Raw genomic sequence first — 15,521 nt, forward strand, 5'->3', positions numbered from 1 at the left:
GTGGGATTAACCCACAGCAGGATCCTTGACAGCCTTGGAGGGACGGGGACACGTTGCTGGTGCCACCTCCTGCCACAGCACTGCCCTGGGCCGTGCTCCTACAGGCAGGGGCACATCGTTTCCCTCGTCACAGGCTCCCCCTCTGCCATGGGTTGCCTTTCCCTCCTTGCATCCTATCGTACTGACTAATTTTGAGTGGAGCCGGCTCGCTGGCCCATGCCGCCCTCACAGCCTCCCTCGCCACAGCCTCCAGGCTCATCTCGTCTCCGCAGTTGGTAGCCCAGTGCGTGGGGCGCAGCGTTGCCTCTCCTCAGCTTTCCAGCAACTTGGATTCCTGGCACCCTTCACTACTACACACATTGTCCTCTCTGCTTTGGCATTCAACACAGTTGCCACACAGCCAGCCATATGCACACCCACGGCCGCAGAGGAACAGCACATACATACCTACAGGATGGGGATGTGCAGAAAACTTTGACAATCTGTGAGCCGCGGAGAGAGCCAGCAGCACGCGAGCCCCGCCAAGCGAGCGGCCGCTGCCGGCAAGCGCCTGGGGCGCAGAGACACCCCAGCATGCAACCCCATCAGGCACCCTGCTGCCAGGCAGGTGAGTTTGGGGTATCCCCGCTCCCCAAATCTCGAGGCCGCCAATGCTGAGCAGCGTTTTGCATCGCTCTCTGAAAGCAAGAGGTGTCAGTGCTCGCCCGGCATGGCACGTGCTGGGAGCAGCCTGCTCTGGCTGGGCATGCTGGGGTCAGCCAGGCCTGACCATGAAGTTTTAGCTCTGATCATGTTTCCAAAATCCATGCAACAAAACACCAGTTAATTGCATAAGGAAGCCAAATGGAGAACTTAATATATACCACGTAACCAAGGGAACGAACCAACAAAGCAAACGTTCCAGCGTCGGAAAATTGAATACCAGTCACTCGCTGACGGCAAAACCTCCCCGCGGCACCCACTGGAGCCACCGTGACCCGGCTCTACCGCAGGCTGTTCCCCCTCTCCTTCGTCAGTGCCCTGTGCTCCTCCCCAGCTCCTGTTTGGGGCTGTCTCAGTGCTACGGGCTTGGTGGGGAAATGCCCAGCTCCATCACCCCTGGGCAGGGAGAGTACACCCCACCCTGCTCCCGCCTCCCCATGTAACGCCTGCAGAGCTGACGGGGGTGTTGGGGGCTAATTAGCTGTTCCCAGCGTATCACGATCCCAACACTGTCTGATTTCTCATGGAAAAGAGTAAGGGTATTTTTTTCCAAGCCCTTCCCATGCAGCAAGCCCACCTCAGGGCTCAGGAAGAGGCCCCCTTTGCTGGCCTTCGCTTCCCTTTTGTGTTTTGAGCAGCAGGGAAATAGTTAGCGATGATGACATTTAAATCATCAACAGAAGGCTGCAGAGTTAACACTCATTTGATAAACAGAAGAGCACACACCTTCCAGAGCTACTGCAAGCTGTCTGCAGGCTCTGCCGGCCAACACCGCACCAGCGCACGTGGAACGCACTTTGCAATTTGCTAGAGAGTCAGGATTTGGTTGTGTGGTTTTTTTTAAAATAAAAAAGGAGGCCAAATTTAGAAGACTATGATGGGGTTCCTCAATCCCAACCCAAATAGCCCACCAGGCTGCAAGAAGAAATAACCTGCAGGAAGGATAACGCTGCCCACAGCCACTTTTGAAGCAGGATCTAGCCCATATCTTGTGGTTAGGACACGATGGGGACAGGCACCAGGACCTGGTAGTGGAGCAGCCGTGTACTGACATAAGGAAGAGAGTCTGAAGGCCGGAGGGTCAGCCCTCGGTGGTGCCAGCTGGACCTGGGGGTGAAGGGTACCTGGCGATGCCCCACACCTGCCCCAGCAAGGGGAAAGGAGAGCAGCCCCATGCCGGGGCAGCGGGTGCAACGGGCACCTCCCCTCTGGCGCAGGCGGCAGTGCTGGCGAGGGAGAGCTCTTGCTGCCTGCACATGGCAGGGGGCCCAGAGAAAATAGGTCAAGAGCTCCCTCCCTTCACCTCCCTGCATCCTCAGCACGGAGACCTACCAACTCACTTCCAGCTAACCCCTGGCCTCAACCCCCCTGTATGTGTTGCCCACAGTGCTGGCCTTGTGTACAGAGTAAATAAACACAGTACTTCTGGTCAGCTTTTTGCCAGAGGGCCATGGGGACAAGCCTGCTGAGCTCGGGCAGAAGGAAGGGGTTTGAAGCCTGACAGCCCCAGCACACAGCTGGGAGGGCTCCACAGTCACGCTGTCTGTGGGAACTGGAGCAGGATGTGCCACTGCCAGAGCTTGGGACCAAAGTGTCAGGGTGGCAGTTTAGTTCTGATTTTTTCTGTTTTTTCAAGCTTACAAGCAAGTTTTGCCCTGCTCAAAGGCACTGGACTGTGGTGACCATCTCTGCTGCTCCCCACCCTGCAGCAACAGTAGCTGGGGACCCTGGCAGCAGAGTCAGCGCTGCACAAGGAGGTTGCCTCTGTGCTCACCAGTGGTAGAGCCTGGGGGTCCTGTGGCATTTGCTGGCCAGGATCAGACCTGGGAAGCACTTGGCTTCCTCAGACCTGGCTTTTAGATACCGAGGAGGTTGTGGCACCTTGCTGCTGGGTGGTGGGGCACCAAAGGAGGACTCCAAGGACCCAGGCTATGAAACCTTCAACTGCGCCAGAGCTTTGGAGTGACCTTCCCCGCTCACTTTGGGACTGCCTGGCAGCGGGTGCCATGCACCCTGGGCAGCCAGGAGTTGTTTCAGCTTCAGAGAGGCAGCTCTGAAACACAGAGACCCCGTTCACCATGGGAACTGTGCTTCCAATGCTCCATCTCCCTGCTATGGACCTGCTGAGCAAAACACACCAAGGGGTGGAACTGTAAGCCTGGCATGGGTGATCCCCCCTGGCACCTGTCCTTACCCTTCGAGGGGTGCTTTTAATATAGCAGGAATTTTGTAAGGATTTATTTGGCTTTTTACACCCTGGGGGTGCTGGGCTCTGCACAAGCTGTAGGCACCAGAGCTGAGCCCCAGCCCTGGTGGTGTGTGGGACCTGGTGCTGCAGCTTGTACCTTACGGTGTTGCTGGTGCCACGTGCTCTTGGGGATGGAGGTGGGTGGACAGAGAGATTGAAATGTGGAGCAGACTTCTTGATAAACAGCCGGGGCCAAATTCAGCCCAGCAGCTAGTCCGATGTAATCAATGGAGCTAGAACAGGAAGGAACTAGACTACATCCATCTGTTTATCATTAAGGAAAGCATTGAATAGTTAAGTAATTAAAGACTGGAAGATGTGACTTTAACCCTTCCAAATACATACTGTACCAACAGGCTTCAGCTTCTGGGTTTGTAAAAAAACATGCTTCCAGATTTGCCATTTTGGTGTGCTCTTCTGCAGCAAGCCCCTGGTGTGGCTCCTTTGTTGACCTAGAAACTGCCAAACGGGAGGTTTTGTGGTGTGTTTTCCCTAGAGCCTGAGGAGCCTGGCACCCCAGAGAAGGCAAGGATGGAGCAAAGTTTATTTCTGTGCTAGTATGACATGAAGTAGAAAGCAAGAGGGTTTCTAGGCTGGAGATTGAGAGGAATCCAAGCGAGGTGTCTCCCCTGCCCTGGGCACAGGCTCCTCTGGGCACTCCGCAGGCAGCACACACCTGGGCACAGGGCTGGTGGCCCCCGCTCCAACCAGCAGACAACAGCCAGAACCTGCCTCTTCCTTTTGACCACCACAGAGCAGTTCCCCCCCAACATGTGCTGCTGGAGCTGGATGGATGGGGTAGGTGACTGCCAGCCCCAGGGTGATGCTGGTACCTGCCAGGGGTGCAGAGCACCCATCGAAATCCAGCCAAACCTACCCTGGGGGTTGCAGGGAGGGAGGTCCCATCCTGCACAGTAAGAGGGAGCTGTGGCCAAGGTGCAGGGAGAAGGGGTGGACGGGGATATGGAGCTAATGAGGCAGAGGGAGAGGGGTGGGGGCATATGGAATTAATGAGGCAGAGTAACGGGAAGCAGCCAGGAGGGCAGGAAAGCAGAGTGCACTGCAGTGGGTGGGAGGAGGGAGCTGCTGGCCTCACGGGTGGGCTCCCTGCTGCTGGCTTCTTGCAGGGCTCGGGAGCCTGCCTGGGGCAACAGAGCCTGTCCTTGGCCCTTGGGTTCTCCTCCTGCCCTTGAGCACACAGGCAAGGAGGAGGGACTGACAGGTCTGGAGCTTGGCGAAGGATGTGGTGCTGGTGGCTGCAATGGCAAGCAGGAAATGTTCCTCCAAGGGAGGGAGGGTTCAAAACTGATGAGAAAGCAGACTTTCTATCCAGGAATACCGCCCTGCCCTGCCCACAGCACACCCCTCACTCGCCTCAGTCCAACCTTGTGGTGTGGCCTTCCCCTCCAGGAAACATCACCCTTTTTCCAGTTCCCTGTAGAGCAGCACCAGCCTGGTGAGCACAGAGAGCAGACTGCAACAGGGCACTGCCCTGCAGCCGGGGTGCCCAGCACGCTGCAAGAAGCCTGCAACCCCACAAACACCCTGCCATGCCATGCTTTTCGAGAAGGAAACCTTTGGGGACAGCAACTCTCTTCTGCCATGTTCATACATGGCTGCTGGACCCAGGACCACCATGCTGAGAGGCACCATCGTCTTCCTCCCCAATGCCAGGTGGCTTCAGTTCAGCACCTGAGGCATAATTAAACCACACAGCCAGGGTTGCAGAGGTCTCAGCTGGGCTTCCCTTTCTTTTTGTAGCCCTGCCCAACCAGCCCAACACAGCTCTGATGCACACTGACCCCACCACTGAGATCTGCAGTTCTTTAGAAGGAAGGTTCAACCACCAGAAGTCACCTGCAGCCCTTCACCACGACTCCAAACACAAACGAACCCCAGCTTTGAGTCCTGGTGCCACTTCATTAATGTGGAAGGCCGATGAAATTTGCTGCATCAGAGTAAAACCAGGTGCAAAGCGCCCAGCCCTGGCAAGCTGTCAACTCAGCTCCCTTTGGGGAAAAAAAGGGGAGCACCCCGCGAGCACAGAGCCAATGCTGCACAGCAGGAATGATTCGCAAATGTTCTGGGAAGGGATGCAGCAGCACACAAACCCTCTCTGCAACAAACCAAGGAGGATTATCTTTATACTACGCCAAGAGTGCCAAATGCACTGTGGCTGCAAACACTCCCAGTCACCAAGCACTGCTCAGCTGCCGGCACCCATCTGATGGGTGCTGCTGCCCTGAGGACCAGTAGGTGTGATGCCAGCGAGCACCTGGAGAGTCCTGGCACCCCCCTGCGGGGCCGGGGCTGCCAAAGGGGGCTGAGGCAGTGCAGGAAGGTAAGGGATGCCCCAGCAGACCCTCACAGCCACTCTGCACGGGAGGCTGAGGAAATGGCTGTGTGGGTAACCCTGACCACAGCCAGCCCAGCTCCCCCTGCTCCTCTCACACCTGCTTACCCTGCAGTGTGGCTCTCTGAGTGCCTCCTGCCTTGTACCCTCCCTGTGCTGGAGTTCCCAGCATCGCTTGCTGCTGGCTGTGGCTCTGTGCAGCGTCACCCAGCCCCAGAACGGTTTGGGGGTAGGACGTGTTGTGGGGACGTGGCACAGGTACCAGGCTCCTCTGACACCTGGCCAGGGACTCCTTGGGCTGGAGGAGCCTTTCCTGCACTGCCAAGCAGGGAAAACACACCGCTTGTTCAAAGGAAGCGAAACAAAACCAGGAGACTTACAGAGAGCCCTTGTTCCAGCGAGTCTGTGTTCACGATAATGGGAGCAGGGTTGGCCTGTGAGGAGACAAAAGTGGGATGTCACCGACCTGAGCGATGAAACCAGCCCTTCTCGGTGCACTACCTCTCCCCTGGCCATGCTACCACAGACCCTCCAGTCTGGGCAGAAGGGAGCAATTCAGGAAGGGCTCTGCTCTTGGCTGTTGTCCAGCTCTGGGACAGGAGCAGGGCCACAGCGTGGATATGGGCATCGGTCTCCTCCTCAGACTTGGTGTGTTCCGAACAGCCCATGGCTTTGGCTGCTGGGAAGGAGACAGGGAAGGCTGGAAACTCTCCCAGTCTCAGGCCAGAATCCCACCAGCACCAAAATTTACTTGAGATCCATGTTACTGAGGGATTAGTAAATAGGAGGAGGGGGGAAGGAAGTCCTTCTGAGGCAGCATATATTGCCCGCAGATCAGCCCCCCGGCCTTCACGCACCTTCCAGCAGCTGCTGCTGCTGCTCCTAAGCAGGGAGCCACCGTGCCCTGGGGGCGGTGGCAGCGCCTGGCCCCTCACCCTCGTTACTCCTGGGGTAAAGCCGGCAGCCTCGGCTCACCACCCCCCCGCATCCTCCCCCCGCCTTCTCTTGCATGAAGCCTCTCTCCAAGTCCCCCTCCTCCCGCAGGCCGTACGGGGGTCACAGGCGCAGAGGGCAAGCGCCGGCAGGAGGGCAGGGAGGAGGGGGCAGCCCCTCCCGGGGAAGGGCAGGGGGGGCCGCCGAGCCGCGGGCGGGGGGGGCCGGGGGGGTGGGTCCCCCCCGCGGGGTCCCGCCGCGCCGGAGCTGTCCAGCGCCGAAACCTCCTGAAGGCGCCGTGTCCCGTCCCGTCCCGTCCCCCCGCGGGCTGCAGCGCACCCCCCGCCCCCGGGAGCCAGCCCGGGAAAAGCGGAGCGGCAAGAAGTGGGAAATTTAAGATTAATGACGAGGCGCGACGTTCCTCGCCGGCACGCGCCAGCAAAGGGGCGCAAAGCCTGGGAAGGTCAGGGGTGAGCCGGGATTCGCAGCATCATCCCAAAGCTCGTGTGGAGAACAACAGCCAGAGCGAGAGAGGAAACGCTGAGAGACCCGAGCTACAAGGGGAGGTGAACCCTCTGCCTCAGGGCATCAGAAACATCAGTCAGGAGCAAGCAAGTCTAGGTGTGGGTTAGCGCAGCAATGAACATGAACCGCTATCTGGCTAGTAACGCGGGGGCTTGGATTAGCCCAGCCCAACGGCCTCCGTGAGTCTCTGATATTTTTGCAGGAGCAGGCTCCCTCCTCATTGCCCTCCTCTGGGTTTATACACCCACAGCAGAGACCAACCTCCTCACATAACCCAGCGTGGCAGCCCCCACCGTCTTCTGTTTTAGTTGATTGTCTTTCTGGACTTTCCAATCTCTTCATTTCATAGGTGGGGGAGTTAGAGGTCAACTGGATTGTGGTTTAAATCTTGCCCTGAAAGATTCTGCTCTTATATGGATGGAGCAGGAGGTAGTTAATTTGATTTACTCAAATGCTTTCTGATCTTTCCTGCAGCTGTAACTATTGGTTACAAAACCATAGTTTTTATGGCAATTAATTCTCCAGCTCAGGCAAATATGACCACTTCCAAGCACTCCTGCCAAACCCCTCCCACACACATAAGAGAATTGCAATTTTCAGGTCCAATGTCTTGGGATCTCCATGGCCCAGAAGCAATGTTAAACTGGGAATATCCCCTCTCTGGCACTACACAGTACTTGTATTTAATCCAGATAATTTGTGAGATAGCATATATTAAACCTGGCACTGGCTTTTATTAGTCCCCAGTGCAATTCTAGGAAGGGATTCCACATTTCAAGGCAAAAAAGAAGCACTTCTGCCAGCAATTAACAAACGATGGATGTTTGAACCTTGATGTGCCAGAGGCCAGCTCTTATTAGATGAGTTTCCAGGAAGGACACAGAAGAGCCAGCCTAAGTGAATGTAGCCCATCACGTGCCCCATGATTTATGACATGAATTCAACTCCACAGATGATGCTTTGGATCCTTCCCAGGGAGAAGTGCTCTGTATGATAATGTTATAGAGGCTTTCGCAGGTCCAGGCTGAGTCCTCCACTGAGCCCCACTGCAGTCTCTTTGTTGAATTACTAATAGCCCACAAATCATACATCACATTGCCTCGCTCACACAGTGGTGAGCCCTAAGGACAGATTTTGTCTAGCCTGCTCACTGCACACTGAGCATCTTTCGCAGCCATTCCACACTAGTGATTTTTACATCTCAAAATACTGCTAGGAGCACAATTTCCCACTCAGGCTCCAGATGGGACCCTGGAGATGCCGAATGTGAGTGGCTGCTTAAAATAAAGTCACACATGGTCAGGAGAAATTCAGACCAGGAAATTCCCGCTTGCCTCCTGTGGCCAGCTATTCCAGCTACTACAAGAAAGGTGTTTGGACATTAGCTCTGACTTCCACTTCCAAATATTCTAACATTCACACCTTGCCTGTTCTACTGCAGAGACAAGACCCAAGACTCAGAAATAAGCAGAGGGACTGAACATGAAAAGCCTCTGCCTTCCTCCATCAGGCAGGCACATGTACCCAGCCCTCTGCTAGCCAGGGGAGGAGAGAGAACGTCGTCATTTTTGCTGGGCAGCAGGAATGTGCTGGTGAATTAACCATGCCCTCAATTCTATAGGGAGCGGTAAGTAATTTATGCCCTAAGGAGCAGGGGGTTGCTGCATGCAGGGAGGAGAGGGAACAGGGCTGTGCATTCAGGTCACATTCAATGGGGGCTGTCAGATCTCTTCCATCTACACCGCTTCATCACACTATTACTATTTACCATCTCCTGTTTGTGCTTGGGGGGTTTACAAATGGAAAGAGAAAAGGTCCAAGCCTGATAGTGCTCACCCCACGGCAGCAGGACCACTAAAGCCCAGCAGAGCTGGAGATGCCCCAAACTCCCTCCATCAAGCAGAGGTGCAAGGGGCTACACAGATCCTTGGGCTCAGGGCCTGGAGGCTGCGGGGAAGGTGGGACTCAAGGAGGACCTTGAGGAGCAAGGGCGGGGAGTCACTGCACAGATACAGAGATACTGATCTAGGTGCAAAGTCAGTGAGGCAGAGGACAGCTGTTGGGAAAATCTAGACAGCAACGAGAGTCAAAGGGAATAGTGGTGAAGGGGGATCAGGTTTGAAGGTCAGGATTCAAGAGTTCTTTGGTCTCACGGGTGCTGAGAGAAGCAGAGCCTCAAATTCACATGTGTCAAGGCACTAGCACTCAAGCACCACACGACAGTCCCAGCGGGAGCCCCAGCCCAGGTGCTAATGGAAGGAGCCACAACCTGCCCTGTGTGGCCCCCAGTGAGGGGCTGGCTCGCTGCAGACACCCCAAGAGAGCCTAGACCCTGTCTGGGGTCAGCTGCTTCCATGGCTAAGGCAGGAGGGACATCTGCCTGAGAGCCCACAGCCCCCCCAGGCTGGAGCAATTCCACTGCAGCATGTGCAGGGAGCAGCAAGACAGCCAGTGCTCGGAAATACCCCAGGCTCCGGATGCAGCCTTTCAGAAACATCTTTAGGTATCACCTCAGGGCAGTCTTGTGAGAGGCACCACTTCTGTTTGGGCTGTATTTCTAACGGGTGACTGGCCCTTGCAGCCCAGGGGCACTAACACAGTCATCCGGGGGCAGTCAAGACCCAAACATCTATCTATAGGTATCACCCTTCATCTCCGTTTCTATTGCTGTCACCTGCTGGGACAAAGGTAGAAATTGCAAAACATGATGATTTTCTAAAACTTCCAAATAAAAGAAAAGCTGCAGTTAAATGCAAAAAGAGAAGGTTCATTAGCTTGCTTCCGAAGGCCAACCTTGCCCTGTGGCATTTCCCCAAGGACTGCTCTCAGGGCTGGCACACAGGAGCGAGTGGGGAGATTCTGAACCAAAAGTTCAAGATGTTCTCTCCAGAGCTGAAATCCCAAAGCTTTGCAACAGCTTCACATCCTCCACAGAGCCAGCACGGGGGCCAGCCCACAGAGGTCAGGAATTGTGTACCTCCTCCAGACAAAATAAATGCGCTGCGGATGTCCCAGGCCAACAGCAACAGGACTGTACCCACTTATAAACCCATTTCCATCTTAACCAGCAACAGGACTCAAACAGGAGCCTCCAGAGCTGAAAAATACCAGGCCTAACGCACAGAGCTGGTGTCTGGAGGAGGCCAGTGTGCCCCATGTGTCACACATTGAGAGATACACAGGACAGAGTAACTATTTGTGACGCTGGGCTAGTGCATGAGAAGCAAAGTACAAACTTAACTCCTTTATTTCTGCAACTTTCTTGCACTGAATCAGAGAGAAAAGTCAATCTGTCTCTTAATATCATTTGCTTTATACCATCTGAGGTAGAACAGTAACACTCAAAAGGAGATGGCTCTGGAGGTCAGTGAAATTCAGTCTTTACATCCTTTTAAAAGCTCTCAGGGGCAGAGGCCAAGCAGGGAGATGCCCAACAGAAGCATCTAAATAGGGTGGACATGCTGGGCTGCTTGTAGTCCGGCTCCATCTGCTTTTGTTTGTTTTTTCTTTTTTAAGGGTGTTAAACCATGGAGAAAGCTGTGCATTTATAGTTATGAAAGCAGCTGCTCTGTGGCAGGACCCCAGCTAGCTGTGAAGATGCAGGTACCGGCTCAGGGATGCCGAGGAGCAGTGTGATGCCACCACGGCAGCGGGGTCAGCTGCGGGATGCCTGGGCACCGACAGGTTCTTGCTGCTGGGGGGAGCAGGTTCGCACCAAGCTAATGAATTAATTTCACAGGAGCAAGCCCAGGTCCTGCCGGCACAGCACACATGGCAAGCCCACGCTCACCACCACTCACCCTGATAAACACCGACACGTTCATCTGCTTCGCGCCAGACTTCCCTGCCCTTCGCACAGACGCTGCTTTTCCCAATGCTGGGGCTGCCTGCTGCACCAATCCAGAGCCCAACACTTAGCTGCCAAAAACATCACCTCCCAAAGTACCTGAGATGATGCAACTCCTCCACAGCAAACTGTGGGTACTTCTGAGGTTGAGGCAGGACAGAAACCTGCTCCTGAGGCTCCCTGTGCTTGAGGTGAGGGAGGGGATGAGCCTGGCGGTGCTGGCACCACCACTCTAGGCTGCTCTAACTCCCTCCCTGCTACCTGCATGCCTACTGACCCCCTCAGCTTTCACCATGCTCAGAAAAGTCACCTCACAGATGTCATGTTAAGAAATGATGCACAGCACATACCAGACCTTGTTCCCAGCTGGCCCACGAGATGTAGGGCTTTTCCTGCATCTCAATGGATGATCAAATCCATCATCCATGCTTTGGCCCTCCTAGCCCTTCTCAAGGGGAGAGGTACCACACTGCTGCCAGAGGCCAGCCCCCCTCTCACAGGGGGGGTCCCTGTGCTCACCTCTTTTTGCCTTCACAAACTCTTTACACAGTGGCCAGAACTGAGGGTGCTTGGGAGCATCAGAGGGCTGCAGAGCCCTGAGGGAGAGTTGCATCCCTCAGGGCTCCCATGGGGTGGAACAAGGAAAGGGAGCAAAAGAAAATGGAGGCTGGAAACATCTGGAGGATGAAGAATTTCATGGCCAGAGATGAGTCTCCCTTCCTTTTAACCAGGCTGGACAAAATAACTCTTTCTGCACTTTTTCCTCACTCTTTGCAAGAGCAACCTGTTGCCTGACAGTGTCTGGGCAGGGGGAGGCATACACTACCCAACAGTGTTCCTGCATGAAGGGGAGTGACAGGCTGAGCCTGACCCCATGCCCTCCTGCACAGCTCAAAATCTGGCATAAACAATGCTGGAAATGATGCCAGGGTCGACTACGGAGCTTGCAGGTGCCCAGACACCCCTGTGTCAGTCCTGGCTAGCCAGGCACCAGCTGCTGCCCTTGCCCTCACACTTTGCTCCCAGCCAGAATGGTGGCCCACAGGCAAGAGCAGCCCTCCTCTCCAGGCTGCCTCTGGGAGACACCAGAGCTGGACTGTTTTGGTGGCGTGAGCAAGCTCTGGGGTCATGGCAGCAGAGCCCCTGCCCCACAGCTGCGCCTCGGCTCCGGCTCAAAGCGCCGTGGCCATCCGGAAACGGGGAACACAGGACTTGAAAGGTCCCTGGTCACAAGGATCTTTGGCAAAGCTGCTGAAGTGCCCAAAGTGTAACACGAACACAAGCAGCTACTGTGGGTTTAATCTTTGTTTTGGTTCCTTTTTTTTTTTTTTTTTTAAAGAGTAAGCTTAAATAGGGACTGGAAAAAGCCTTCACTCAGCAGGGAAGGAAGAAAGCTTCCCCAAACAGAAGCTCTGTGGAGTCTAAGTTTCCATTTAGAAACCATTAAGGCCAGCGTGTTCATACTTGAAAGTTAGACATCCTGTTCCAGGCTCAGCCCGCTAAAATAAGTGACCCAATTTGCAGAGGTGCTGGGATCCAATAGCTTCCCTCTGACCTGGCGATACCAAATAAAATTGACTCAATTCCTTTTTCCACAAGAAGTTATTATCATCTAAAAGATTCACGTGCTTTTTTCCTCCCTCTCAAATAAATAGATATGTACAGGGACCAAAAAAAAAAAAAAAAGAGTGAATAAGGGACAGAGTTAAAATAAAGATTTCTTTGGTCCCTGGGATTCAAATATCCTGTTTGCTTCTCTTCAGTGAGTTTTAGTGCACACCTAGTTATAAAGTGTTCAGAAACATGTTTCTGTGGGACAAAAGCAAACCAAGGTCCATCGACAGAGCCTCAGACTAAATTCCAGCTAACACAAAAGTGAAAAAAAGGGTATTGAGGGCCTGGTCCCAGGTGCTCAGGTGCCCACCCTGAGTCCCCCAAAATAATTACATCCTCTGAGCAGTCCTTCAGCAAGCCCCATCCACGTGAGCTTCTGCAGACTAAACTGTGAACTTAATTTCAAATGCAGGTATTCTGAACTTGTTAAATGCTGTATTAAAAGTTTTCATCTCCAAGCTCCTGATGTATGCTCACAGCATATTGTTGGATTTGCAGCGAGGGCCTTTGAGGGATCCCCGTATCATCCCATCTCTGCATGTGTTAAAACCAGCTGTGAGCATTAAACACAGCCCACTGCACCCGCAGCACTGGCATGACCTTACAGCAAGGGCTATACCCCCATCACAGCTGCGATGCTGAGCTGGAGATGAACCATCCCTCCCGCCAGCACACAGGGTTTGGGATGGCAGGCAGAGCCCCCCACCCCAACCACACCGAGCTCCTCGTGCCCCAGCACAGACCAGTGCTGGATCTGCTCTTCCCCGGAATCCAGAGGCCATGGTCCCCTTGGAGAGCATCCCACATGGGGCTGTGCACCACAGGTGCCCAGCACACGGCCACAGCCACAGCTGATTATGACCTGATTAGTCTTAATGACTTCCTCTCTCTAAATGAGCATTCACAGCTAAGGAAGGAGCAGAAGCTCCTCTCCTCCCATCACAGCATACAACACGCCGAGGGGCTTACTCAAACAAGGCGACTCTCCAGGGATGGCAACAGCTTCTGCTTTGCTTCCACCCCTCACCCACCTCCACACCCAGGGTACCCAGATGGGACCTCTGGTACAGCCGTCCCCTGGGTTTCCCTCTCAGACAACCCCCTCTGGGACCTTCCTCCCTCGAGCACACCCTGAGGACGACTGGCAGATCCCTGCCGAGTCCCTGGCACTGGTCAGGGCTGAGCTCAGGCAGGTCCCAGCCATATAACACCCAAAACCATGGGGGAAGAGCCAGATGGAAAGTGCAGCCATGGGGGCTCGGGGAGCATCCCTCCAGCCAGGGCAAGGGCAAGTGCTGCCGTGGTGGAGGCTGAAGGTCTTCCCACCACCCCCAGGTTCTTCACGAGGAGCCACGTCCTTCACATTGGCTACACCCCCGCTGAAACCTGCCCATGCCTGGCCCTAGCTGCCTCACCAATGCGCTCTCCTCCTCTGGCAATGTGGCAGGCCTCATCCTCCCATTTTTGGTGGGTACCTTCCTCTTCTTCCACATGTAGCACTGATCGGGTCTCTCCCACCTGTGTGACTTCAGACACTGCCTTTACAACAGCGGCTACATCTCTACTACAGCCAGTTTGGATGCCAGCTTTAGTGACTCTCCCTGTGCTACTCCCAGGGCCCCTCTGGCAGCTCAACACCCCAAAATCAGCAGTGGGGTGCACCTCCAGGGCTGCAGTCTGCACATCTGGGCTGGCTGGCAGGCAGTGGTTGGTAATCTGGCAGGAGAGGAGCTAAACTCAGTCCTTCAGTTTCCCTCTCTAATTCCAACATTATTCCTTACCATATTAATGGGATGTATCAGAAGGGTCAGCAAGCACAAGTGCACAGCCCCTGTCTGAGGGATTCGTGTGCTCAAAGGAAGCAGGGAAAAAAATCTTACAGGTGAATAAAGAAACCAGGGAGGCAAATGTCCTCAGCTGTTTGCTCCTAAATCAACTCGGTACATTTTGCGAAGGAGCACTAAGAACAGCTGACCCTCCTCAGCCCTGTCCAGGGGATGGGTGACGGCAGGACATATGATGCTCTAGGGTGGGCAAGAGGAAATGGCTCAGCCAGTATCTGGGTGTTAAGGCATAACTTTTCCCAGGAGACACACAGAGAGGGGGAATGACTTTATAAAGCATTAACTGGGCCTTGTTTCCAGCTGGGCAGCAGGAAATGAAGGTCAAGACCATCAGAAACACCAGCTGCCTCCCAAGCACATGGGGCAAGGGGCCGAGGGCGGGTGTGAGGCTGGGTTTGGGGGAAGGAGAGCAGCTTAGCGCCTGGTTATAGCAGCTCAACTGGGTGATGACAGCAGGATCACCAGACGGAGATGCCCAAGAAACAAGCTGAGAGGTGAAATCAGATGGAAGAAGATATATTAGGAACAGACACGCAGATTTACACATCGTGAGTGAGGAGGTGACAAACAGGTCTGTGGGATGGGAATCAAACTCTCACAACGAGGGAGTGGAGTGTGATGAGGAGTGGTGGAGAGGGAAGACCCTCCTGGGACTCCGGCTGGCGGAAGGATACGCTGGAGCTGGAGGGAGGGCAGGGGGACCACCAGCGCCTGCAGAGCAGGGGCCAAGCAGACAGACGGGGTCAGGAACAGACAAGCACTGCGTTCAGTGACGGAGCCAGACGCGAAGGGCAAGTTTCACTACAGCTGTATCTACATTTAGGTTGCCAAAAATACCTTTCACAGATTGGCTGTCTTTAATTAAAAGGATGTCTCCTGTGCTCCTGGCACGATGCAGAGCTCGTCCTGCCACGCGGGGCTGTGTGCGGATGCTCTGCGGGGGAGCTCTCCCATGGGGCGGCTCCTCTCTGCCCGCATCCTACCATGCCCTGTCAGTGCTGGGCAGGTCAGGCAGCTGTGCTTCCCCTAAATCCCCCTCCATGACACAGGCACAGAGCAAAGGAGGAAAACTTCACCCCCTTCCTGTTTTGGCTTCTTCCCTCCAAACGCAGAGAACGCCTTCCTCCTCTCTCCTCCTCCACCTTTCAGTGCAAAGATTTAGCTAATTTCTTCTATGAATAGCACAGAAGTAGCCATAGCAACATCACCCTGCCAACCTCACCACCTCCACTGCCTCCGTGTCCCCAGCACCCTGTTCCTCTCACCCTCCCTCGCACCTCCCCAAGGAACATCTGGGGCTTCAGCCATTTCCCACGAAGCAACCTGCATTTGGCTTCCCGCCGGCCCCCTCGGTGGTCTCCCTCCTTCCTACCAGCCATGCCTGCCCATTGCTCAGAAACCCAGCCCAGACCCCCATGACCTCCCCAGGGTTCTTTCATCCCCCTGCCACTTATG

General features: G+C 54.8%; 1 protein-coding gene across 13 annotated transcripts in view; it reads right to left on the reverse strand.

Moving 5' to 3' along the window:
* Positions 1–15,521, reverse strand: part of DLG3 (discs large MAGUK scaffold protein 3) — a 79,906-nt gene that overhangs the window by 34,899 nt on the left and 29,486 nt on the right. For 10 of the 13 annotated variants that reach the window (XR_012634339.1, XR_012634336.1, XR_012634338.1 and 7 more), the window contains one exon: positions 5,684–5,737. The exons of the other annotated variants lie outside the window; for them this stretch is intronic. Coding sequence is in view for 6 of the 10 variants with exons in the window: in XM_074914876.1 (XP_074770977.1) it covers positions 5,684–5,737 (54 nt within the window). In the remaining 4 variants the exon portion in view is untranslated. The remainder of the gene's footprint in view (positions 1–5,683; positions 5,738–15,521) is intronic. 13 annotated transcript variants of the gene reach the window in all.

Source organism: Athene noctua, chromosome 11 (genome assembly GCF_965140245.1).
Source record: "Athene noctua chromosome 11, bAthNoc1.hap1.1, whole genome shotgun sequence".
Classification (NCBI taxonomy): Eukaryota; Metazoa; Chordata; class Aves; order Strigiformes; family Strigidae; genus Athene; species Athene noctua.